At 45.5% G+C, this 25,972-nt stretch overlaps 1 protein-coding gene across 10 annotated transcripts in view; it reads left to right on the plus strand.

Annotated features, from left to right (window-relative positions):
• Positions 1 to 25,972, plus strand: part of BANP (BTG3 associated nuclear protein) — a 133,905-nt gene that overhangs the window by 71,122 nt on the left and 36,811 nt on the right. For 7 of the 10 annotated variants that reach the window (XR_004425181.1, XM_033128960.1, XM_033128964.1 and 4 more), the window contains 4 exons: positions 3,220 to 3,387; positions 7,937 to 8,067; positions 9,731 to 9,802; positions 12,760 to 12,798. Coding sequence is in view for 8 of the 10 variants with exons in the window: in XM_033128960.1 (XP_032984851.1) it covers positions 3,220 to 3,387; positions 7,937 to 8,067; positions 9,731 to 9,802; positions 12,760 to 12,798 (410 nt within the window). In the remaining 2 variants the exon portion in view is untranslated. The remainder of the gene's footprint in view (positions 1 to 3,219; positions 3,388 to 7,936; positions 8,068 to 9,730; positions 9,803 to 12,759; positions 12,799 to 25,972) is intronic. The other 3 variants (XR_004425182.1, XM_033128963.1, XM_033128966.1) reach the window with 1 other exon arrangement.

Genomic DNA, 25,972 nt, shown 5'->3' on the forward strand with positions numbered 1-25,972 from the left:
GCTGAGGGGAGTCATGGGAGCAGAGGCTACAGTGTGAGATCTGACGTCATCTTCTTCCTGGTCTCCTGAGTGTCCCCCAGTGGGGCTCCTGGGTGCTGTTGAGGGGCAGAGTGAGGTGCTCCTGGGGTTTATGCTGCGGCCATTTCTCCACTTGGGTGGGCTCTGGGAGGCCTGAATTTTAAAGCTGGGTCTCACTCCTAACTGATAATTCAACTTGGAACTGAAGTGAGGGTAATGACATTCTTATTTCATGAGGTTTTCTTATGAGCATATAATAATTTAAGAGATAAACTGCTTCAACAAATGTGAAATGCCAGTTAAATGGCAAGGCAGAATGCTTTTGGAAAAGTCAGAGCAGCAGTGCCATCAGGAGGCTCCACCCTCTGCCATCAGCGCTTCTCCTTGGAGCTGCCCTGTGGATGCCCGACGATGGGTTTCTGAGGGCAGAGCTGACCACTCCTGCCCTATCGGCCGACCCCCTTCCTTCCCCCTAGGATGCTCTCAGCAGGGGAACATTTGTGATTCGTTAGTTAGTTTTTCTTGGCAGTCATCACGGTGGCATTTGCCATCCATTTGGAGTCTTGAGTCTCTGTTGGAAGGAATTATGTAATACGTCTTAAGAGAATTCAAAAATGGATAATGTATAACTATATGAATGTAAATTTTTTTCTTCAAAGAATGTGAGCCAGGTTTTGAACTGGCAAGTTGGTTTTTACAAAGTTGAATTTACATGTTAATGTTTTTGCTCATTTCTTATATTTATATACCCGTGTGTGTCTGATATATAGTCTTTAAGTTTTTAAAATTCTATATATAATTTCATTAATCCCCAGAGGCATTTGGAAGATTTTTCCCTTGTGGGTGAAGATACGAGGAGAAAAAGATGGTTTGTAGAATGTTTCTCTTTATTGAACCATGTACCTAATAAGCTATTTTGATACCGTGTATGATTGCCGTTTCTTTTCCTGTTTTAGAGACCACAGTTGTATTTGGGCTCCTCTACAACTATAGCCAGTAGTTGGGTTCTCCTGTAACTATATAATTGTAGTTCTGATAGTCGCCTCCTGTAACTATAGTCTGTGACTGGGTTCTATTAATATAGAACTGTTAATATATAACTGTAGTTAATAGTTTCCTTTAATCACAGTCAGGAGTTAGGTTCTCTTGTAACTATATAACTGTAGTTCTAATGGTTTGGTTCTCCTGTACTTATACCGTGTTTTCCGGAAAATAAGCCCTAGCATGATTTTTCAGGATGACATCCTCTGAACATAAGGCCTAATTGCGTCTTTTGGAGCAAACCTTAATATAAGACCTGGTCTTATTTTCGGGGAACCACGGTAGTCAGTGAGTTATATTGTAATTACAGTCAGTAGTTGAGTTCTCCTATAACTATACAACTACAGTTAATAGTCGGATTCTCCTGTAACTACAGCTGGTAGTTGGTTTCTCTGGTCACTAAAATTGGTCACTAGTCCAGAACTTTGTGAGACGACCCCCTGCACCTAAAGCCATACCCAGCATGTAGTGAACACTTAGTAAATATTGATTCATGATTCTGTGTTTATTTTAGAGATGACCTGAAAATCAAGAAGCAAAGAGTTGCCACTTCATTTATGTATTTCCTTTTATGCATGAGAATTACAAAGTGCTGCTGAAGCTACCTTCGGTTTTTGTTGTTTCTGATCCTATAAAGCCTACCTCTCCTTAACCCGATTTCTTTTTCTGTCTAGATTTCAGAAATTTTGGTTGTCAATATTTAGAGTCAAAGATGTCTTAAGCATATGCTCATAGAAAAAAATGTAGAAATGTCTTTCCAAGACAAAAGGTACTTTTGATACTTAATATAGTACTTAAGAAAACAAATACTTCCTTTGTTTTAATTATTTGTAGTATTTTTGGTCTTGATAGGAACAGTATTTAGGAGTTGGACATCAAGTGAATTCTCAGGAGATGGTCCAAACTCAATGCTTTAAGTAGTCAAAACAGGAAGTTTTTTTAGCTTAATCTTTTTATTATTCAATTTTTGAATTTTATCCATTTTTTTTTCCATTAAGTAGTGAAGTGTCATAAGCCAGCTAGAGAGGAGGTCACCCTGCTGAGGAGTGTTTCTTGCGGTTCCCACGTTCATGACCATTACTTTCTGTGGATTCAGCACAAAGAGGTGGGGCTGGCAGTGAGGGGTCTCCATCTGCCGCCCACTCCTCAGTGGCCTCCTGCCTCCCAGTTTCCTCATTGTTGTTAAGGCGGGTGTGTCTCTGGATGCCATTCAGTCATGTGTTGAGAGCACTCTATAATTTAAGTGGCTAACAAATGTGGCTAACAAATGTGGGTGCCAATAGGATGTCTTGCTGAGTGGGAGACAAGCCACGGGAGTACTGTGAGTGACACGCACCCACCTCTGTGGCTAGCCTGTCCTCCTGGTTGTGGGGCTCTTGGGAATACAAATCGCTTCTGTCCTCAGGGAGTTTCTGTTCTGATCCAGGAGGCCCGTGGAGAGGCACCAAGAGTTACGTAAGCCAGCCTCAGACCCAAGTAGCGATGGGAGAATGTCTCAAGATGAATCACAGTCACCATTTAGTCAATAAACCTACCATGCGCCTGGATATTCTGGGTTCTGGGCACACACGGGTGAACAAAACAAAAGATTCCTGTGTCTGTGAGGGAAGCAAAGAGTAAATGCAATAAATATATACAGTCTCTCAAATTTTAGCGAGCCGGGACGGGGGTGGAGGTAGGAGGGAGCTTGGGGTTCACTGGACTGGTTAAGGGTAGGATTATTGAGGTTTAATTTGAGCCAAGACTTGAAAGAAGGGAAGGAGACAGCCAGGCAGACATGAATGAACAGGACTATGAGCTGGAGTTTGGAAGAGCAGTTCTGATAAAATTGTTGAGACCTTGATTTTATTCTCGACGTCCAGGACGTTGAGTGCCTTCTGTGACGTTAGCGTGCAGAGGAGAGTTTGCGTGTGCAGCGTCTGGGGAGCTCGTGTGAGCCCTCAGCACCTAGCTTGTTGCCTTATTTCCGTCTGGTGTGGGTGGATCCAGTCAGAGTAATGTAAAAACTAAATAAATGAAAACAATTTGTACTGTATCGCTGGCATGCCTGTAGGGGAGGCTCTCAGCTCCAATCCCATTTTTGTGTCCCTCCCAAAAAGCCGGGGTTCAAGAGGCAGGCCTTCATCTCATAGGGCTTTTGTCTGGGATGTGTTCTTCCAGGTCACCTCTTCTATAAATTTGGCATCACGGAATCAGACTGGTACCGAATCAAACAGAGCATCGACTCCAAATGCCGGACAGCCTGGCGGCGGAAACAGCGAGGTCAGAGCCTGGCTGTCAAGAGCTTTTCTCGGAGAACGCCGTCCTCATCCTCGTACAGTGCATCAGGTACGCTTTGGAGAGCACCCCAGGCAGGCAGTTTGCATCGCGGGACTTGGTGGGGTGGGGGTGGGGGCAGTCTCGAGTGAGGCCTCCCGCCTGCAGAATCTACAGCTGCCACTCGCGATTCAATGATTGTAGCCTTAACTCTGTGCACACACATGCGGTGTCAGTTATCTAGGGAACCCTGCTCACATGGCAGGTGGGGAGCCTCGGCCAGACCCGCTCGGGGCACCCTGTGGTAGTAAAGAGGGAATGTAGACCAGGGCCACTGCACCCTGATGCCACCTGGGTGCTGAGGCAGAAGGACAGGTTCCGTCAGGACCACGGCAGGCGCTGTGCCCAGCAGCTCCTTCACTTCCTCCCTCTGCCTACGGTAGTTATTTACCACATTGTTGTCCTTATTTGTGTGGTAACCGCAGATGAAGGGTTAGGGGTGAGCACTCTTTATTACTGTTTCGAGTTTAGGGCCTGAGTTAGACTTACCTGCAAGATAATGGGAAACAATTCTCTATGCCTTTTCTTTCAGGCGTTGTAGGAAAATGTTCACGAGGAATGACAGTATGACTTGAATATGGCTTTTTACCTAAGACATCTCAAAATATTTTAACAAACGTGTTTTTTTTTTGTTTTTTTTTAAACTCCCACAGTGGCTCCCCGGGTAGTGACTTGGAACTTGAGCCTTGATTGGGATTGGGGTCAGGATTCAGGGGCAGCAGTGGGTGGGGTCGGCCGGAACTCCTGTTCTAGAGACACTGCGTTGACAGACCAGGTTACCTGGAGTCCTCGCAGGGCTTTGTTCTCTCTGAACCAGACCTCAGGAAGCGGTTTCCTCCCAGTTGTTTTGGTAGTTACCAGATACTTTGCCTTAACTTGCCAGCGATTCCTGAAGATGGGAGGCGGCCAGCCCATGTGGGCCACACAAGTTGGGCTCCCAGCAGTGCTTTGTGAATGGCCTGTGCTGAGACTCTCTTAGTGAGAAATCGAGGCATTGGTCTTACAGTTACGAATTCTGTCTTGAGAACTTAAAGAGGTTGCAATCGTGGGGCATGCTAACATGGCTCCTTGAAGAACTAGACTGGCTTTGTGGGCCTGAAAGATTAGTGTAGGGACGTAGGTTCAGGAAGGCAAGTTTCCGCCTGGCTGGGGTTTTGTCCTCTTTACCCTGGGGTCTACATGGCCTAACCCAGGGTTGGACACACAGTTAGCACTCAGTGTGTGTTCCAAACACACAAGGAGGAATCGTCTAATTTGAGAGGTTTCCCCGTGGGAGGGATTGCTGTGGACATGGCGTCCCCCTATCTGGAGGTGCTTCTCCTCGCTGATGTGTAGGCAGGCCCCTTGGAATCGTGTTGTATTCAGATCCTGGTTTAGGACGTCTGGGCAGAGCTCAAAACTCTGCATTTCGAACAAGTGCCTGAGTGGTGCCTCTAGCTGTTCTAGACCACACGTGAATGGCGAGGGGTTGAGTCCCTTAAGTTGTGGTTGGGTTGTTGGGCTGCCAACCTTTAAATGCTTCTGACCTTGTGACTAGAGACTCAGGTGGTCTTTACCTCCCTCTCACGTCTGATCTCTGTTGTATGGCTGGTGATTTCATAATTTCTTTTTATACTTACTTTAGTGTTTGTTTCTTTTCCAGTTATTAGTGTTTCTTTCAATTGGATGATGATAATTCAGTTTCATGATAGTTGTGTTGTTTTCATTTACTTTGTTTCTTTGTTTATAAACATGGCAGCATTTCCTCTAAGATGCTGTGGGTGTGCGTGCCTCTTGGGTGCTGCTGGCCTCTCGTAGGTGGTGAACAGCTGCTATGTGAGCATGTCTGTAGTGCCTGTGTCCCCTAGCAGGCTCAGCTCTGGGACCGTGAGCTCAGTGTCTCAGGATGTATCTGTTGGAATAGCCTCTGTCTGAGAAACCTCATCAGCTGGCTGACCCCAGGTGACTTTGGAAGAACAACAGAATCAGCAGCACCTTTCACGGCCTGAGTGACGAGCTGTCTACTCAGGTGTGTGTGCACTTGTGCCCAGGCGCAGGGCCGTCCTGGTTTTCCTGTGTGGTCAGCTCTCGGGAGATGGATACTGTCGTACACGTAAGAGCACTGCTGCCTCGACCTCGGTCTCTGTGCCAGGTGTTTGGAGGGCAGCAAACCAGCCATGGGTGGGGAAGGAGGAGGGTGGCTTTCAAGGTGGGGCTTTAAAAAAAAAAAAATCACTAGAGGGAGATGAGCATAATTACATTCCCTCAGCCTTTAGGTGTTTATTTGTCTAGAGAGGATGAAGAATGAGTTTCTGAGTTACGATATTTAGTCTCACGCTCCTATTCATAAACCCTGCCACGTGCTGCCTTCCTGCATAGTTTGCTAGAAGCCAGACGCTTCCTGGTCCGAGGGCTGCCTCCTCGCCAGTGCTGGAATCGCACGAGTTTTCAGAGAAACACAGAACGTATTCTTCTTTTAACAAACTTTGTAAAAGCTGGTGATTTAATTGGTCTTTATTTTAATATACTGCATACATGGCTAAAATTAGGTAAAGCAAAAAATAGATGGTTAGTTAAAGGGACTTCTGGGATTTTTGTCATTGTCTTTTTTGCATACTCTGCCTAACATCTATTATTTAAGGGTATTCTGGTGACAGAAATAATCCAGTAAATGTAATTAAGCCAGGATTCCATTCATTTGGAATGGGTAGCAATTCCAGTTGGGGATGTCTTGTTTCCTTTTGAATTATCAGCAGACAAGAAATAAACTTCCAAATAAATGGTAGAAATGAGATTTTTAGCCAAGGTTAGTACTGCCAGTTTGAACACAACCCGTAAAACCACCAGTTTCAACAGATTTTTAAAAAAATCAATTTATTAAAACATTTGTATTGCACTCTCCTATCTGGCAACCCTGCATAAACTTGATAGGTGCTCGAGTTTAAGGTGGCTACATTTTATTGTTTAAAATGCGATTCACTGTTTTTTCACACAGGTCTCATTGGTGGGTTGAAGACCTTAGGTGTGCGTCTATTTAGTGCCCAGTATTTTAGCGTTGCAGAGAACCATCTCTTGACAGCCCCACTGCATGCAAATCTGTGTGTGCAGCTGTTTTTCCCCTGGATGCAGAAAAGAGTCAAGCTGGGGAAAGGTGGAGGCCCGTTGGGTGTGCACGCCTTGTGTTTCACCCTCTTCCAGTGGGCGGTGTGGCCCAGGTTGCCCCAGTCCTGTCCCTTGGCCTCTTCTATGGTCTCTTGCTGTAGATCTTGGTCTGTTCTTGATCACAAGTCACCAGTGTACATTGTCACACTGGAGTTTGATATCAGTATAAATTATAAAACATGGATTTTAACTGATCTTCATATATAATTATAGGGAGCTAAGTTTAAACGGTAAATTCAATCATTTGCATCTCAGGTTGGGAAACCGTTTCCATCAGACCCGGAAGTCATGTCTCCTACAGTTTTTTTTAGAACCCTGGGGACTGTCATTCTTCTTGGTTATATTTTTGAAAACCAGCAACATCAGTTGATTTTTTTCATATTAACATTGGAGCAGAAATTATCTGGCAATGTATTTAGTTACATAGGCCTTTTTAACTAGCAGAATGGATTTTCAAGGTTTTGGTACCCTGTTAAAGAAGTTTGAAAAAGTGTGTTTTTCCTTGCATATTTTTAAGGTGATATTTTAAAATGTTGACACCTACAATTTTTCATGATACTTGGAAATAATTTAAAAGGATGTAATTTCTGACACATTGCTATAGGTTACTTTTTAAAATGTTTGCAGTAGAATCTGTATATCATATCAAATTGATGCCCACCATTAAATTATTTAAAATATGCATGAAAAGTTTTCCTTGGGTTATCAGACATTTTACATCTTTTATTCTTGCATCCTTATTACTATTCCCCTTCTCTCACAGAATTTCATTCTAATATAATAATGTTTTTCTGTTTAAAAGTTTTTTTATTGATAAATCCATCATAATTCTCTACAACAAAAATATGTGAAAATTAAAATTTTTTTCCTGAGCCCTTAGTGTTCTAAGTGTTTAAGAAAATTCTTCTGATTGAGATATCATTACAATTAAAATTAATACACAACATCAAAACAAACGTATCTCATTTTCGATTAAACATAGAAAGTGAAATTTTATTGGAAGTGTATCTTTAAATGCATGGGCAGAGCTTTTTTCTGTAGTTAAATTATCCAAGCACACATATTACTTAATTGCTGTTCTAAAACAGTTTAATATCAGTTTGGTCCTATTTTTCATTTTGTCAACACATCCTGAGGAAATTCATTTAAATGAGTAGATGAGAATCATCTGTGTTGGTGAATAGTCAATTTTTTAGCTTCCTTCTGTCTACAGGTCAGAAATCTGCATTATCTAATGGTTATTACTAATGAGCTCTACAAATGCCGTGCTCTCCATTGGGACACGTTGACTCAGGTCTTGGAATGAAGAATTTCCTTTCCTCTTCTGTGGGAGTCTGGGGTCGGGGAAGAGAAGGCAGCCAGAGGTGTGCAGGTGCGGCTCGTCTGCTGGCTGCTCTGAGTGCCGTCTCTTTCCCCACAGAGAGCATCATGACCACACCGCCGCCCGCCACTGAGATGCCCCAGCCCCAGCCGCAGGCCCTGCACTACGCCCTGGCCAATGCCCAGCAAGTCCAGATCCACCAGATCGGAGAGGACGGACAGGTCCAAGTAGTATGTACCCTTCTGCCAGAATGAATTGGAGGGAGGGCGCAGCGGGGAGGGAGCTCCGGGGAGCGGCGAGATGGGCTCTCTGTGGGTTTCTGGATCACGTGGATAGCCTGGGATGAGGGAAGAGTGCCACGGTAGAGTAGAAGTAGTTAGGGGTGGGGGCTCTGACATTGCATAATGAGGGTGGGTACCAGGTGACGGTGTCATTGTCATGGGCCCTTCGTGGCCCCCCTGCTATGCTGCACCTGGTGGTCACTGTCAGCTCTAAGGGACCCTGCTGCTGCCCGTACTCCTGGGAGGCGTCAGAGATACTTCCTCATTTCGGAAACACGGGCACCTGTTTAAAGGGGGAAGAAAAGGGAATTTCCTTCTGGGGTCAGTGGCAAAAGCTGGTGGCCTTAGTTACTGCGTAGCATTTCCTTTGGATTGTGGGTCCTTCACTGAGCCTGTGTGGACCGTTAGCCCAGTGGTGAGCGAGCCCACACGGCCTCGTTGTCCTGCCCCTCATGGTGCCGGCAGAGGGCGGAATGCCTCCAGAGCTTCACAGATCCTGTGGCCGAGGTGTAGGGGGCAGGAACTTTGCTAGGGAACAGGACATTTTCAGCTTGCCCCCGGGGTCTTGGTGATCTTTGAGTCACACCCAGCCTCTTCGCTGTACACCTGCATCGCCGGGGCTTTTTCCTGGAACCCTGATTCCCATTGCAGGGTGGCCTCGGTTCGATGTTGCACTCAGCACACTGCCTGGAAAGGGGTGGGCTTCCAGAAAGTGCTGATGAGGACTGTTAGATGGACGTTTTCTTTTTCCAAAGGAGATGAAGCAGTTATAAATAGTGAATTCTTTGTTTAATGGACAGTCACAAAGGCAACTACTCTTATTAGTAAGAAAGTTCTGTGAAAGAATTCCAGAATAGATAACTTAGATACAGGGTTCACAGAGACATAGTAAAATGAAAGCAATAGAAAATTCTACAATAATTTAAGGTCCATTTTCATTAAGATAGACTGTTAAATAAGACCATGGGTATTCATTTCATTGAGCGAAGTTAAGGTTTATTGGAATTAATTGTCTGCCTGTATCTACAAATATTTCTGCATTGTAGTTGGGTGCTTTGCGGTTTTTTTCTGGGGGGGGGAACCACATTTATTAGTATTTAGCTGTTTAAGTAGTCATGTAAGTGTTTCTTTGATTAAAAAAAAATTGCCTGACCTGTCTTCAGGGTAGATGCACAACTGCCCTCCCCGCAATCCCACACCCCCGTGTAGCCATCCAGCACTCCCAGACCCTGCCTGGCAGTTCCACGAGGTTTCAGGTCCCTCTGAGTTGATAGTATGATATTTGTTTTTTAATTCTGATATTCTGGAAAATTTATTTTCCTTTTCTCTGTGTCCTTCACATTCTGAAATTTGCTTGTTTAGTAACACTTAAAGACTTAACAGATTTTTCCTAGGCCTCATCGCTCCTTTAAGGATTACTACAAAATGTTCTATAGGTGTTCCGTACTACACATTTCATTTCAAGAGGCTATGAAGTGGCTAATCCCCTGCACATACTGTCTTTTCTTGAATTGTGAGCAGATAATAAAGAACAGAAGTTGCAGAAAGCGTTTCTTGTTTCCTCTGGTTTTGATTTTCTTCTGATGCTTCTTGTTGTCTTCTCTCTCTGCGGATCCCACAGGGTCACCTCCACATCGCCCAGGTGCCTCAGGGGGAGCAGGTGCAGATCACGCAGGACAGCGAGGTGAGTGGCGACCGCCAGTGCTGCCGAAGGCCCTCCCTGCCGGGCTCCCCACATTCTGATCTTTGTCAAATGTGGTGGACAAGTGGCAGTCCCCAGACACCGTGGACGTCCAGCCATGGACTCTCATTTCCTTGGGCACAAACTCCAGGCGCTGCCTGTCCGCCTGCCCTTGTCCGCCGGCTTATCTGTGCAGCCATCTGGTTTTCTTTGTAAATACTTGCTTCGTCGAGGTTTTTGCTCCTGGCTGGAGCTGCCCTCTGAACAATCCTTTTCTCCCTGCCCGTGCTGCTTCCCGTCTTCCCATCTGAGATGTAGACCTAGCTCCCAGCACAGCTCCAGCCCTGCTCTCCCACCTGGGGAGCTCCCCGGCGTGCTAGCGTGGGAAGAGCGGGAGGGGAGGCTCTGCCCCTGTGACCGCACGTGTTCTCACCTCCACGAGCCTCGGCTCTGTCTCTGCCCTGTGGGACCAGTGCCTGTTTTGTGGGGAGGCGGGGAATCTGGTGAGACAGCACGTGAACGTCCTGTGAGCTTTCAGCGCAGGTTTTCCCAGCTCTCCACACACATGCCGCTGCTAGGATTGCCTCAGCTGCCTTACGTTCATGAGAGCCAGGCTTCTGGTCATGGTGTCAGGGCTTTGGCATTCCACGTTTCATTAATTCTAATCCAGGATCAGGAGAGAACGCAGGGCGTCCTCCTAGCTGTACGAGGGCTGCTCCTTGTACGCATGAGCTACTGTAGGTGGTCGGTGTCTAAAGGTCCGGTTGTCCATCTGAACTGTTGGAAGGTGAGGCCAGCTGGTCCCGTTGCTGGTGTTCTGTGAGCCCCTCGGGTGGGACCTTCTCTTTCAAGCTTTCCTGTGTGGGTCACAGGTGGTTGATGGCCATCTGTTGCAGGACGTTGTTGACTGTCTCCTGTGGCACAGGGCAGTGTCAGCAGACTCAGTGCACTTGACTTCCTCTGACCTGGTCCCGTGGATGCAGAGCAGTGCACATGCGCTCCACTGACCAAGCATGCGGTGGGACGGCGTACCCCTTGCACTGTGGGCCGGGAGCTGAAGGACATGCTTATTTCTAGGCTGTGGAGATAGTAGCAGCTTTGTGCCTGACCTGCACTGTGGTGTGTTGTTACACGGGTGTCGGGTTTCCTCACACACCAATTGCGAAAGCAGCTACAGACCCAGCAGTGATCGTGCAAGTCCTGAATCGTCAAAGAGCCTTTCAGGAGAATCTCTCGAGGGAAGTGTTTGACTAGTTAAGTGGTGCCTGATGGCTTTTCAGAGCTGCTTTGTGGACATTTCTCCTCGTATTCTAGCAGCAACCTAGGAAGTAGATAAGACATTAGTGCCCTTTTGACTTTTTAGTTCCCAGAACCCAGGGGGCTAAGGTGGAGGTGGCCGTAATTTGCTCACTGACTCGTGTATGAGATGCTTGCTGAGCTCCCGTTTGGTGCAGTGTGCTGTGCTGGCTGTTGCTGCTGTGGTGAAATGTGAGTTAGAGGCTCCTGAGAGCGTGCAGGAGCTGACTGTGCCAGGAAGGCCACAGGTGACATGCATTCACTGGTGGGAGAGGGGATCCAGGGTGCTTTAGGAGGGAAGTGCTTTCATTTGGATCCCACAGGCTTATCAGTGGGCCCAGCGTGCAAAGGGAAGAGATGAGCCGAGGGGAGAACGAGCACACCTGGCTGAGTGAATTCCACTGTGTGGAAAAATAAAATGCCTGGTCAAGTGGGGGGATTGATTCATTCGTAGGAATACTTAGTTCACTTATTGGCATGTGGCCAAACAAGTGAATGGGCGAAAGCCCGCTGGTGGGGCTGCAGCATCGGTCTGGGGAAGGAGAGCAGCAAACAGTGAACTTGGAGATGGTCCTGGAAGTCCTAACTGTGAAAGTTAAGGAGCTCGACGATGATGGGAGAGGAATCTGTGGGCTCCACCTCACGTGGGTTGTACGGGAGATGTGAAGAGTGGTGCAGCAGACCTGCAGGCTAACTGGGATGTCTCGTTGAGGGGCAGGGAGGCTTCATTTTGAAAGGCACAGACAAGTTAAGGCCAAACTAACAACTTAAAGGTATCGTTTTGGAAGGCACACGTGATCAGAATGCTTAATTTGCTGGTAGCCATTGGAAAGGAAGAAAAACTGATATAATAGTAAAAGGAAACATCAGCATACATTTGCTTTTATATTGTTTTTGCCAAAATGTCATTAGAATGCTTCTTGAATTTCAATTTTTTAATCAATTTTGCTCTTTTTTTTTCAGTTTTCATAACTGAATCCCTCTTGTGTATATAATCCAGTATTTTTTTGTTTCCATTAGGAATTGAATGCAATGAATTAGAAGAAATTGCTGATAATACTAATGGTTCCTTTGTCATAAGTTATAATATGCAATTGTCTTCTTATCACAATGAAATCTTACCTTGTTCATTTAAAAAATAAGTTATTGTTTTGTCAAAATGAGGCTATCTGCAAAGAGACATTTAGCAGAACCTACCAGACTTAAAGCAATTATTACTATTTTTTAAACAAGTGAAAATGAATTTCCAACTTGTGAAATCCTACTAGGCCCGTGGTCTAGTTAATTGCTTTGTGTCCTGTCAATTTGCTGGTTGTGATAATGCTACACGGGACCTCTCAATACCACTTTTGGTTTTTCTTTTAAGTCTAAAATTGTTTCAAAATAAAAAGAAAAAAATGACATTTTCATTTGGGGTCCGGGTAGGGGGGTACAATGTTTTTTTGAGTTTTTTTTATAAGGAAAAATAGTACCTGTAAAGTCAGGTTAAGTATTTTGTTTGGGGGGTTCTTATTGCTTGCTACAAGGGGTTGAGGTTTTGTAAAATTGATGTTAATGGTTTTGCTGTTTATTCACCAATGGCATCGGGAAGATCCTGCCTCTGTCTCATTGTGTCTTGAAGTCCTTTTTGTGCTTGATCTCTCTTTTTTTCATCCATTTTGCAGGGCAATCTACAGATACACCACGTGGGACAGGATGGGCAGGTAAGTGCTCACCTGCCTACACTTTGTGTCTGCTTGCTGTGGGGGATCATTAGACGGTGCATTGCCACAGGGAAGGGGCGGGGAGGAAGAGGGTGGAACAGTGTTAGCCCTGGGGAAATGCTGGCTGTATTCCTGGTGGCCCAGGACGTCCTGGAGGACGTGGACATGTGGACTGCAGGGCTCTGGGCTACATCGGCTTCTTTTTGGGGGTTCAGGTAGCTCTTTGCCTTCCAGATGAAACACCCCCATTTGTTTATCACTGTTTTCTGTAAGTTTGCATGAATATTGTCAATGACCGTGTTTGTACAGTAGCTATACTCGTATATCAGTATATGGTAGGTTTGTTTGTGGATATTGCTGACAAACTCCAGCCACTGCCTTTTTCCTAAATTCAGACAAGTAACTGAAACAGTCATTGAACACACTCAATATGAATTGTCTTTACAAAGTGAAGTGTGCCAACTGTGAGGGTTTCCAGGGAGTGATTTGCTTTCTAAGATCAAGTGAAATTGCTGGTGAATTCGAGGATTAAAATTTACGTGTTCTTTTGACAAGTTTCCATTCAAGTTTCATTTGTAACCTCTGAATAATTATGAACTAGACTCTGGATGATCTCCCTTTTTTATAACGCATAACTTATGAATCATAAACACGTAGCTCATTTACTGTCGAGGTAATAATACTTGTTACTCTCAAAACCAAGTACACACTTCCTTTGCAACTCCTGTGTGCGTTCCCATTGTCATCAGCGAGAGCCTGATGTCTGCCATGAATGGGCCCTGGAGAATGTGTGTCGCTGGCCTGGGAAGCGAGAGGATAGTTACATCCCTTGGATTTTCTGTTGAACCCTCAGGGCGCCTTGGGAGAATTGCGACAGACCTTAAAGCATTTGTTTAAATTGGAGTTTCTTAGTTCGAAAGTTTCATCTTGAACATACACATGAGGTTTTCATCAGAGTCCTGAAGCAATATTAATATACAAATATAACGTAACTGCCTTGGAAGAGCCAAAAAGCCAAAGAAACACAAAATGTGAAAAACCCACAGTTGTTTCTTTGAGCTATTGGGCCAGGCCCCATAGAAATCGGTTTCAGCAGCTTTTCTCTGATATTTCCCTCGGTCAGACAAGAGATGTCCCAGCTGGGGCAGGAGAGGACCGGTCACCGGCAGCAGTTTATCTCTTTGTTTCTGACAATTTAGTGGTTTGTATTTGTCCTGGGAGTGAAATTTTATCCTGATTAAAATGTTGCTCAACTTTAATTTATGAGGAAAGTAAGTCTATTACCTTTGATTTTCCTGTTTGTTTGTGTTTCTATTCCTGAGCAAAATTCCACTGGAGACTTTGAAATTAGTCAGCGTTTCATATGGTGTCACTATGTATGGTTAGAGACAACACCATCCCTAATAAGTCGTGCAGGCGGAGAACCCAACTTTTGTGGACAGGTACGGCAGGCACAGGAGCTCCAACCACAGTTTTCAACTCAGGAGGGACTCCTGGAGTTTACTTCGCAAAAACCACTTTCTGGAAATTCCCCAAACAAGAGTGCTTTCTGTGCTCGCCCCTTCTTCACACTCACCAACTGCTGCTGCCTTGCTTGTGTTCACGTTCATGCCTCATCGGCCTGGTCCACACGAGCAGCCCTGATTTACCACTGATTTATGTCTGTGCAGGCACGTCTTCCTCCAGGTTCCCACTGACTCTTAGCAACCTCGCTACAAAATAAATAGGACTACTGCACCATCCACTTTTCTGTGTTATGTATGTAATAATTTATTAGTCACCTATAAAATCTCATGCTGCCTTCCCACCTCTACCTGATTCTCATCATGGGTCACGTTTGTGGGACCTTCAGTTAAGGACAGAATTTCAAGGCAGGACTAACGCTGATGGTGGCTAGAGGAATTTTAGTATTTGGTACCTTCTGTTCGTAGGAAGCGCCCTTTTTCTGTTAAATCTGTTTTAGTGAATCCTTTCTTGTTTTCCATTTGTTGGACATCGTTTTGTGTATTTTGTCATTGGTCCAGTCTTGTTCCTGTTAGGTTACCCTGCTCATCACCGCTTTGTTTTCTACATTGACCGTGTGCTTGTGACTCAGAAGGATGTTTCGCAGAACACGCCCCTCAACTGGATGTCACTGGATGGGCTAAGAAGCGCACAGGCAGGGGTGTCTGCCGTGTCCTCTCCCCCCCTGCCCCTGCCACCTCAGCCTCTTCTCTCCGTCTCCCTGCCCTTCCCTTTCCCTCCCTACCTCCTCTCTTTCTCATGCCCATGAGAGGACAGTCCCGGGGGTCCTTTCCCCTTCATCCACATGCAGCCCCCGAATCTTCCCTCACGTAACGTTCCCGACAGCTACTCTCCAGTTTTATGGGGGGAAAGGTGTTGAATGGCTGCCGTGACTCTGGGGAACAGAAAATCCTCCTGAATTATAGAAGCCCGCAAAAAGATGTATTATTGACGTAATTGAAAAATTACGTAAAAATTGCATAATATACTCGTATGCAAAATTACATCTATCTTTTTGAGTTCAGAGGTCTACTGACCATCTCATCAGCTTCCTGTTAACTTCTTATTCAGTAGGTGTAAGTGCCATTTATTGTTGACTATGCGGCAACACTGGGAATCCTTACAGAGCAGCTAAACATCACACGGGCTGATGACCCAGGATACTCCCTTCCTGATGCCGGGTGTTGGCAAGCCTCTTCTCACTTCTGTTCCTGTGTTAGGGTCATGTTTATCCTGGGTTTTCTTTTTTCTACTTCTAAGATGCGTGTTGCTAGTCTTGCTTGTGTTGGCTGAGTGTTTTCTCAGTCAGAGCGCAGGTGCTGTGAAAGTACCTCTCCCTTTGTTACCAGGCAGGAGAGGGGAAGGAAGCGTGTGGTGTGCTGACTGTGGTGGGATTTGTAAGGTCAAGTCTGCAGCAAACTTCGCTTCCAGCAGGGAGATCTGATGTCTTCCCGTCAGGTGGAGTTTATTATACTGCATTTACATAATCCTGTACCATGGTTCTGACAGTGGACCATACTTTCTGAATCACATATGTTCTTCAAATTAAATAGCAGAGGACTCTAGTCCCATCCCATGAGAGGATGTGGCACCTGGCAGGTCTGCTGTGGGTCCTGTGAGAGTGCCTGGTACTGTACAGCAGTGCCCAGTGCTTCTCAAATGTGGGAAGGAAGGATCTGGAAAGACGAACAAGTTGCAGACCCACGGAGAACTGGAGGTTTAGTTGGAATCCACATTCAGGGAGTGGTGAGCAGGCTTGAGGCAGCCCTGAACCATGTGGGGCGTGCATGTTTCCTGTTCTTTTCCTTCCATTTTCGGCTATGCCCATCTTCATGTAGTGGTCATTCCTCATCCTGCATCTAATCTGCTGTTTTGGGGGAAAGCCAGGTGGCCAGATTTGTTAGGGCTGAAATTAAGATGCTGTCACTAATTCTGGTCGTGGACTCTGGAGAAAGATGCATGGGCCTGAGGCTGGTCCTTTAGCTATTCCCAAGTGTCTCTGGCTTTGTTCCAGATGGTTCTGGTGTTGAAAGTCACGTTATTCAACAAATTCAAACTGTGCTGATTTCTCTTGTCCCCACTCTGACCATAGGTACTAGTGGAGTGTAGGCGATTTCTTACTACTAACTACTACATACTACTGTCCTTTCTTAGTGAGTATTTTTAAATTAAGTCATTTATCGTGTGCCTTCATGTTCTTGCAAGGAAGGTGAGGGAGCGAAGGAGCCCTGTCCCAGAGGGTCAGTTGCAGCTGCTCTCTTCTGGGAGGCCCTGCTGGGAACAGCCTGAGATGTTGCGCCAGCCTCCGCCAGCAACAGAGAGGCCCTTCTCTATGGGGCTCTGCAGCCATGTCGGACCTAATGCACCTGAATCTCCCACTTATTCTCTGTCAGAGAAAGTTAGGGTTGTGGGGCTCCTCCCACCCCCAGTAGGTCAGCAGTGAGAGGTAAAGCACCTGTTCAGGGCTCTTGCCCCGCTGGCCACACCTGCATCTGTGCACTTCCATGGTGCTGCCTCCTGAGAGCCTTGCTTTGGCCACGGAGTTGGGCCCAGCTTTGGGTGGGGTGTGGTTTGGAAGAGAGCAGGATGGGTGGGAGGGTTGTACCTGGGATCTAAGTCTTGCCTCGGTGCTGCCGCTCTGTGAGTGCGTCGTCTTAGGGCAGAGACTTCACTTCTTTCTGCTTGGGTTTCCTCGTCACTGAAAGGGGACCTGCTTCAGGAAGTTGTGCCTTCATCAAGAGCAGAAGGCTGCCCAGTGCTCAGCCTAGCATTTGGTTGGCACTTGATAGACGCTCATTGTCCACACAGCCGCCTGTCTGAGAGAGTGGGTGCATTTGTCCCAACCCTCGGAAACTGCCCTGCAGCCAGGGCATGAGAGCGGTGAACAGACTCTGAAGGCAGAAGTTTTCACTTTCCACACTCAAAGTAAGGTCTGTTCTGTTCTCGAGTGATGTCCCTGGGCTATGACCCTTAAAAATTCTTGATGTAGAGTCTGGCAGAGAGCATCCCTTTAGTTTTATTGTGTGTGTGTGTGTGTGTGTGTGTGTGTGTGTGTGTGTGTGTGAGAGAGAGAGAGAGAGAGAGAGAGAGAGAGAGAGAGAGATTGATTTTTGGAGACATTATTTAGAAAGCTATACTCGTACACTTAAAGCATTAGTTAGAAAATGTTCCCTTCCTTGTTAAAATTATTGCCATGAATGAGCCTTTCAGAGAAAGCAGATCATCTGAGCCTCATCACTGTGAAACACTTTAGATTAGAATTTAGCTATTTAAAATGAATTAAAATTATTTGTTAAATGCCAAACGTAATACAAACATGTTTTAGTAATGTCAGGGAACTGTTAACATAACTGTTAACATGTTAGACCTTACTTTGACTGTGGAATCTTGGATGGCAGGAGGCATTATGTTCGTGTTATTGAAAATCCCAGATTATGTTTCACGGTGCTGCCAAGGTTTGGGCCTGCCTGGCGAGTAACACAGCGCCGGACGCTGGGATGGAAAAAGGCTGTGGACGCTTATTCGAATTCCACGGAGAAAACTCCCAGTCACATTTCTAACCAAACATTCATTAGGGGGAATGACCATCTTGGTCAAGGCAGCCTTTTCACGTGTTGCAATGAGCGTGCGCCTTTCCTTGAACCAGGAAGCCAAGTGTGGCCAAGGATGAACAGCCGGTCCTCAGAGCATTCCCGTTAGTGGGAAGGCCAAGGCACAGAGTTCGGTTCGGGCTAACTTTGGTGACCGTGTTTTCTTGACCTTGTTTTACATAGAAAATCCTTGTAAAGTTATATGGACATTTTAACCTCGGCAAGTCATTTGTGAAGACCTTTTAAATGAATAATACAGGATTACAACCTGGCGCAGTTTTGAGCATTGATTAAGAATGATGTGGTTAAAAAGGTTTTGGGAGTCACCCTTGAATTCCGATTAATGGTGCTTAGTGTTCCAGTAACACAGTGTTTTGTCTTTTTTACTGGAACTTCTTCGGCCATAGCCCATAAAGTCTCGGCTTCTGTCACTCAGCGGTTTGCATCTTGCCATCCAGGAGTCTCATTACTTCCAGTGCTATGCCGGCCTGATGGTTCTGCTCCTTGCGACACTGGCTGTTCTTTAGGGGAAAGTGAGGAGTCAAGCAAAAGATGCCATTACGGAGAGAGGAAACATTCACTTTTTGTCATGGGTGCCTTTGCTGTGAGTACCTGTTCTAGGAAGCAGAGGCCTGTGGCCTGGGCTGACAGTCGTGTGTGCTTCCTGCCTCTGTTGGCCCAGAGGACAGGAGCCCAAGGCGCTTGGTGGACAGGCAGTGTTACTTGAAAATCACACTCTTCCTGGGAAACCAGAGTATCTCTGAAACCCCTTTCGTTGTTTAAGATTTGGATGAGCCTCAAAAGTGTGGCCTGCCACCCACAATCCCCACACAGTACAACAGATCAGCACCAGACCTGGGGTCCAGGGCTCCTTCACTCATTAGGTGAGCTCAGGAAGGTGTATGGTTAGCCTGGTGCTCTCACATCTTGCGATGATTTGCCAGAAGAACTTTTTCAGGTGAGATGGGGAAAATAGGCAGGGTTCCCCTCAGAGGGAGAGCAGGGGTTGGGGACACGCAGAGCCTGGGGTTGCCCTCAGTCCCACTCTTCACTCATCCCGCCTCACCTGTGGGACAGGCAAAGCTGGCTTGGACAACAAAGCCTGCGCGTGGTGGGGTCTGGTGGAATACAGTGTAGTGTGCGTCTCTCTGTTCTGTGAGCCCTTGTTAGAGATCAAAGGGAAGCAGTCGTGTATGTGAGTCAGAGTTTGGCCCTAGTGAGGCACCCGCACTCTTCAGATCCCGGCTCTTCCTAAAATGCACTGGACAGCAAGACTTGGGGGCCTTCTAGTCGGATGTTCTAAGTGGGAACAGTGACAGTACGTTCCAGCCCATCCCAAACTCCCACGTTTTCCCAGATACCACTAAAACACTCTCACAACTCTGTTATGTCCACACAGGATTTCTGCTTAAGTCAAAGCCTTTAAAGCACCAATGACCTAACTTGGTAGTGATTCATGAACTTGTTGCGGGTGTGTTTTGTGCACGTTGCAGTAGTTCACTAAAATGCTGGGTGTGACTATGCTTTCTCTTTACACGGCTGGGGCTATGTACTATAACGAAATAATTTTAAAGATATTAGTCTAAACTTGAACCCATTTCGCAGTGCCCCCAGGTGTTGGCAGAAGCAAACTCTGGGCTTCAGGGGCTAACACTTAGGCAAGTGAAGGGAAGCTGAGAGCCGATATTTTTAAACCACTGGAGCCAAGACAATGGGGCAAGCTCAGATGTAATCACAGCGCACGCCAACCTCTCAGAAATCACGTGCAACTCTAACAGTTGACTGCGAGGTTTTTATAACAGTTTTTCAGCTTGAATGGGGAATTTTGGGTAAAAATTGCCAAGTGCTTGCAGGGAATAGTGGGATACACAGAGTTTAGATAGCAAGATGTACATGGTTTGGTTGTGATTATTTTGTTGTGATTGAACACTTAGCCAACTCAAAATAATTTTCAGAAGTATCTAATCAGCGGGAGAAATAACTAAACAATCTGGCTCAGTCTAGGAGATTGCACTCCAATTATAGAATTAAACATGGAAGTAGAGAGATTATGCGGAGAGGTTAACTTTGAGAAGTGGAGGAAAGAAGCAGCCAAAAAGAAAGGACTTTTTTTCTGAAAAGATTCCCAAATCAAATTGGCTTCCACAAAACAAATTGTGACATGCAAGTATAAAGTACTGAAGTTTACATCTGCCTGACCAATTGGGGAGATAATGGTTTTGAACCTGTGATGTGTGCCTCAGCAGCGGGTTTTGTGGAGTCAACCCAGGAGACGGGCCCAGCTTTGGCACCACAGTGGAAGCAAGAGTGCTCTGAGGTCACACGCTCGGTGACATGAAGCTCTCAGCCACATGACTTCATATCAAAACCAGACATCTCCTGTAACTCATTTAAGTGAACTGAATCGAAAAGGCTGTATTTTTTTTCCCCTCTGTGTTCTCCAAAGATAATTGTTTTCTTGGGAGGTTAGATTGCATAAGGCATAGAAAATATGTTGTTTTAATTAGAGCATAATGTAATAACTCAACAAATTAAGAACATTCTTTAGGAGAGAACGGGCATGTGGGCTTGGTTTCCAGTCCTTTGCCAGCTGAGCATTTCAGTCTCATTAACAAGGATGTGAGTCGTTCTCTTTTGGGTTAATTCGGATATTTCAGGCATGATCAACTGGAATAAATGCAGTTAAACATAGACAAGGCACTAGCATTTAGTGTACATCCTGCCTTTGCGACATCTACTCTTGATGATTGCTTTGAGCATTTTGTGTTTCTAGTGAAACCACATAAGTGGTTTGTCTCCACTTAGTCATGTAAGTGGGAACAATGGTTGAATAAGAAGTTAGCGTGTCCATAAAAATCGCAGACATTAATTCATGTTAGTATTGCAGTACAGAGGATTCTAGTTGTAAAACTGCCTGAATTAAAAAACCAGTCAGTGAGTCACGCACGATTCAATTGTATGAAAGTACAAACAACCAGAAATCCATACATTTGTGTAAGTAAGTACTGAGGGGGTGTGTGTGTGTGTGTGTGTTCTCTTATTTGGTAGTAAGTTGCAAACACCAAAAACTTTATCATAGAACTTATAAGCACAAGGACACTTCCCTACACAACCAGTTTGTCACTCTTGTTTCAGTTACTGCTTGGTGTATTAACAAATCACCCCAAAACTTAGGGCTGACGATAATGACCTTTCATTATCTTTCATGACTCTGAGTTTATTGGGCTCCGCAGGTGGTGGTTCTGCTCCAGGTGGTGGTTCTGCTCCAGGTGGTGGTTCTGCTCCAGGTGGTGTCCCTGGGATCGCCTGGGGTCATCTGGAGGCTTAGCGGACTGCCCTGCCCGGGGGCTCACTCCTGGGGCTGAAGCATGCTGGTCCATGTCTAGGATCTCAGCTGGGCTGTCCACCTGAGCCCCTGGTTCTCCTTTGTGCAGGCACCCCGTGTGGTGGCAGGGTTCCAGGAGGGGATATAACTAGCATTCAAGAGCGGAGGCTGTGGGCCCTGCAAACCCCCATGGTAACCATGTTTCCAGTACAGTATGGGACATACATGCCAGTATCTTGAATTGGGAAGGATGAGGGATGAGGTTGCCTGCAAGGAGGGATATGGCATCTCTCAGCATCCATGCTGTGGCTCGACTCTGAGCTCTTCAGGCAGGGCCCGTGCCATACGCAGGGCCTGTGTCCTGCCTGGGTGCCCAGGAGGCATGCAGGACGCGTGGGCTGCACGGGAGTCCTGGTCTCACTCAGGCACGGACCACAGGGCCAAGCACACGAGGCCCACAGGAAGCGTGGGCCAGCACTTTGGTGACGCTAAGGCGAGGTACCGCTGCAGTTACAAGGATGGACATGTTTCCACATAGTCATTTATTGGGTGCGTCACGTGCTAGAACCCCCAGATACAACCTTTTCTGTTCCAGGCTGACGGGTTGGGGGTGAGTGTGTTAATGCCAGCGGCATGACCTCAGGCAGACGCCAGCCCACCCCCCGTGTGGCATAGAACCCACATTGAGAAAGTTACGTGATTCATTAACCCCGTGCTTCGTGGAGGCAGCTTCGCCAATGATAAAGTCAGACGCATTGCCATAGTGATACAGTGTTAATTATTGAACTGGTAAAAGAGTCATGACATTTTCATTTTGCATTTAAAAACTTTAGATTTTTAAAATACAGATTTATACTATTTCCGAGATATCTTTTGCATCCCATTCATCTTATTTCTTTGGGGAGTCTAAGAAAACAAAGCAAAGACCTGAACATTTATTCATGTGACTAAGAAATAATGCTCCTAAAACAGACTGTTTTTGGATACCGTGTTTCCCTGAAAATAAGACCTAGCCGGACAATCAGCTCTAATGCATCTTTTGGAGCAAAAATTAATACAAGATCCGGTCTTATTTTACTATAAAACCGGGTATAATATAATATAATATATAATATAATACCGGGTCTTATATTAATTTTTGCTCCAAAAGACATATTAGGGCCGATTGTCTGGCTAGGGTTTATTTTCAGGGAAATACGGTAAATGGCAGCTTCTGGTGGCTGACCTCAAATTCTTCTTGGAGTACCATGTCTGAGGCTGCTCTCTGTTTACTGAGCTCTTCAACACCCAAGGACAGGCACCTGTTCCTGAGAGTGTGCTGGTGCATTCCTTGTTTTAGTTAACACTAAGTTGTTAATAAAGATCAAAACACAACCAAGAAGAACACATCAGGGGTTCTTTTAACCTCGATGTAATGTATCAAGGTTCCCCATCATATAAAATTACCTTCAGATCCTAAACTATGCCTTCCCTTCCAAAGCATCGCAGGGAGCTAGTTGTCTGCCTACAGTGACTCAGATGTCCCTTTCTGGAGCAGGTCACGTGCTTTGTCCAACGTCGTAACTTCTTTGGTAGTATTCTGTAGAGGAAATGAGATAAGTTCAGGAACTAGGTGAGTGTTATTCCCCTTTTAGACACGAGGACAGTAGATAGTAGCTTTTCCAGGATTGTGGAAGGAGGGGAAGTCAGGGAGGGATCCAGAACCCAACTCTGATGACTCCTAAAGTGCCAAACTGGCTCCAGTTCTCCACTGTTACCATCATCACTGCCGCCACCGCCACCACCACCGAGACGGCACCACCGCTGTCACCACCACCACCATCACTGCCATTATCAGCACTACCTTATCATCACCACCATCACCACTGAGGAATCGAGTGAGTTGTTTGTCATGAGCTGTGGCCTAATCTGTCTTTTCTTCTCATTTCCTTCTCTACCTCTTTCTGTTTTGACGGAAATGACAGAGCTTCCTTTGCCCAGCTCTTAGGAATTTTTTTTGGGGGGTGAGGTCACCAAAGCTATGAAAATGTACAAGAAAAGTAAGGGACAAATCCGTGGGAGCTGATTCCTGCCTTGTTACATTGTGCGTTCAGGAGGCCCTCAGGTAGGGGGCAGAACCGTGAAGATGCCCAGTGCTGCTTCCGGTACAGGCTACCTGCGCAGTGTGGAATTTGGATCTAGGAGATTGAGATTTAGTAAGATTTGAATACTCACTTTGTACTAAACTCTGTTGCTAGGCAATATTATGTCTTGAAACATTCAAATCGGGGTCAGTTATTCCTCTACATTTGAGAGATTTCTAGCCACCTGGGAGATCTCTAAAGTCTTGAGCTTTAGTCATGCTGCTGCTTAGATCATGAATCATGAAATGGTTTAGTATTGTTTCAACTAGATGGATATTTTGATACTGATAGGTACCCCCGCCCCCAGTGGTAGCTAATATCACCTACGATGTATATGAAAAAGTTCTTAAATGTCTATAGGCTCAACAATGTCAGATCACTTGGTAACCAGGGAGATTTTATGTGTGTTCTGGTAAGCCCATCTTTGTAATAATGAATACACCACACACACACACACACACACACACACACACACACACAATACATATGCAGAGGGTGCCCAAAAAACGTTTTAAGAAAGGAAAACTATATTAAAATTGTAATACTCAATATATACCGATAACAAAAGATGAATACAAGTCACTTTTGACTTCTGCAATTACAAGAGGTGCTCAAAGTGGTTACCATCAGCGTCCAGACACTTCTGATGACGGCGAACTTCTGCTTGAGCCACGTTGACCAAAGTGTCCATTTGTATACACCCTGGGTATAGTAAACAAAGTTAAGCAGCATAGTAATAAATCCAGGTTATTCTCATTGTGTATTTTTGAGATAACGTTACTAATATCCAACTAACAACAGCTTTGGCATTTGTTTTTCTTTTAATTAAGGTTTATTGGGGTGACAGTTGTTAAGCTTTGGCATTCTTTAAACTTTTAAACCTCTTTTGAGTTCATTGGCATTTGTGTCCCTCCTTATACTTTGCTTCAAAGTAAATTTCAGTAGCTTTCAGAATTTTTTCCATGAAATGAGGCCTTCTAAACCCAGCTGGGAAAAAGCTTAAAAGAGATGGGAAGTATCTAGCATTTGATGTGTAGGATTTTTTTGGAGTGGGTGAGCAAAAGGGGTTTGTGTGTGTGTGTAGGGGGTGTGTGTGGGACATGTGTGTAGGGGGTGTGTATATATAAGAGGAGTTTGTGTGCAGCGTATGTGTATAGTGTATGTACATAGGGCTTGTGTGTTTGTATAGGAAGTATGTGTGTAGGGGCTGTGTATGTGTAGGGCGTGTGTTTTGTGTGTGTGCGCAGCCTGCCTTTATCTGTAGCAGTAAAATGGCTCCTTTATTTCCGGGAGGCATTAGTTCACTTTTAATGGTTTGTCACACACTGGGGAAAACAATGTCAGCCTCCCAGATGGCATACACTGATCACTTCACTTCTAATAAAAATGTTCCCTTCAAGAAAATATGTTCCTGCATTGCATGCCAAAACACAAACAGAAATCTTGGAGAACCTAGGTAGCTCAGGGAATTCATCCCTTATGGAAAAGCTTCCATACCAGAAATGGTGGAAAATGTAATTTAATTTAAGCCATAAAAGGTCAGAGTGGAGTGAGTTTGGTGTTGACTAGTTCCAAAATACATCCTAGAAAAGTCACGAAAACAACTGTGGGTCTCCTGCTGCCTGGTCGAGGAGCCTGGCCCGCCGGCAGCCCTGGATTGAGCGAGACGCTGTGGGTTTGTCACCCTGTCTGAGGCAGCTGGCCCAGATGGGACAAGGGGCCCACAGTATTTCCTGCTGCTGGCTCTAATTCTTCAGGAATCCGTTTGGTCCCCAACAGAGGCTTGTTATATGAAGCAAAACGGACCAGATGCCAGTGCTCACAGAAGACCCGAGAACTCAATGTGCTGTAGCTTCTTGGTCTCTCCTAAGCAGTGAGGGAGTCTCAGGCTCAAGTGACGATCAGTTAGGAACGCTGCTGTGTTCCCTTGGGCTGGTTTTGTCCCTATGGTTGTAACAGACAAGACTACTTCAGGTCAGGAACGACCAGGAAAAAGCTGGACAACGGTTTGGGCTGAGCAGGGTATTATAATACTTTTAGGGAGAAGTTAGATGAAATGATTCCCTATGTATACATTTTCAGTACTTAGGTAGTTGAAACTATAATGTCTTTGAAGGGGTTCATGTTAGTGGAGGCTGCAATAGCGTTGCTTTATAATAAAATCCCAAAGATGTTTCTGATGGTTTGGACACATCACACAATAGTCAATGGACCCAGGGCCGCCTTGAGCCCCTTTGGTTGGGTCCCACATCAAAGTCTTGTGAAGTCAGGGTAATCGAAGATGTTTTGCCAAACTCTTCCATTTTTAAGTAGCATATGTTCATCGATAATTTTAATCACGAGTAATAACCTGGAAACGTATAGAAAAGTACTTCCTTAAACTTCACAGCTCAATAACCTGAAAAATTGTGACTTCTGAGTAATTCCAAATTTCTTTTCAGTGGGACCCAAGTTGTAGAACTTTTTCTATATAAATAAGTTAGGGTGATTTCTTTGGGCTTTTCTGAAGCTTTTTTATCACAATCTTTTAAACGTGTCTGTGTTTTCTGCTAATGCGCCTGATGTGTCATGAGTAGGAACTGCCACCTGATTGGGTGGGCAGCCTGAGCCCACGTCTGGGGCCTGGCCAGTGT

The sequence above is a fragment of the Rhinolophus ferrumequinum genome, chromosome 15 (genome assembly GCF_004115265.2).
Source record: "Rhinolophus ferrumequinum isolate MPI-CBG mRhiFer1 chromosome 15, mRhiFer1_v1.p, whole genome shotgun sequence".
NCBI classification, from domain to species: Eukaryota; Metazoa; Chordata; class Mammalia; order Chiroptera; family Rhinolophidae; genus Rhinolophus; species Rhinolophus ferrumequinum.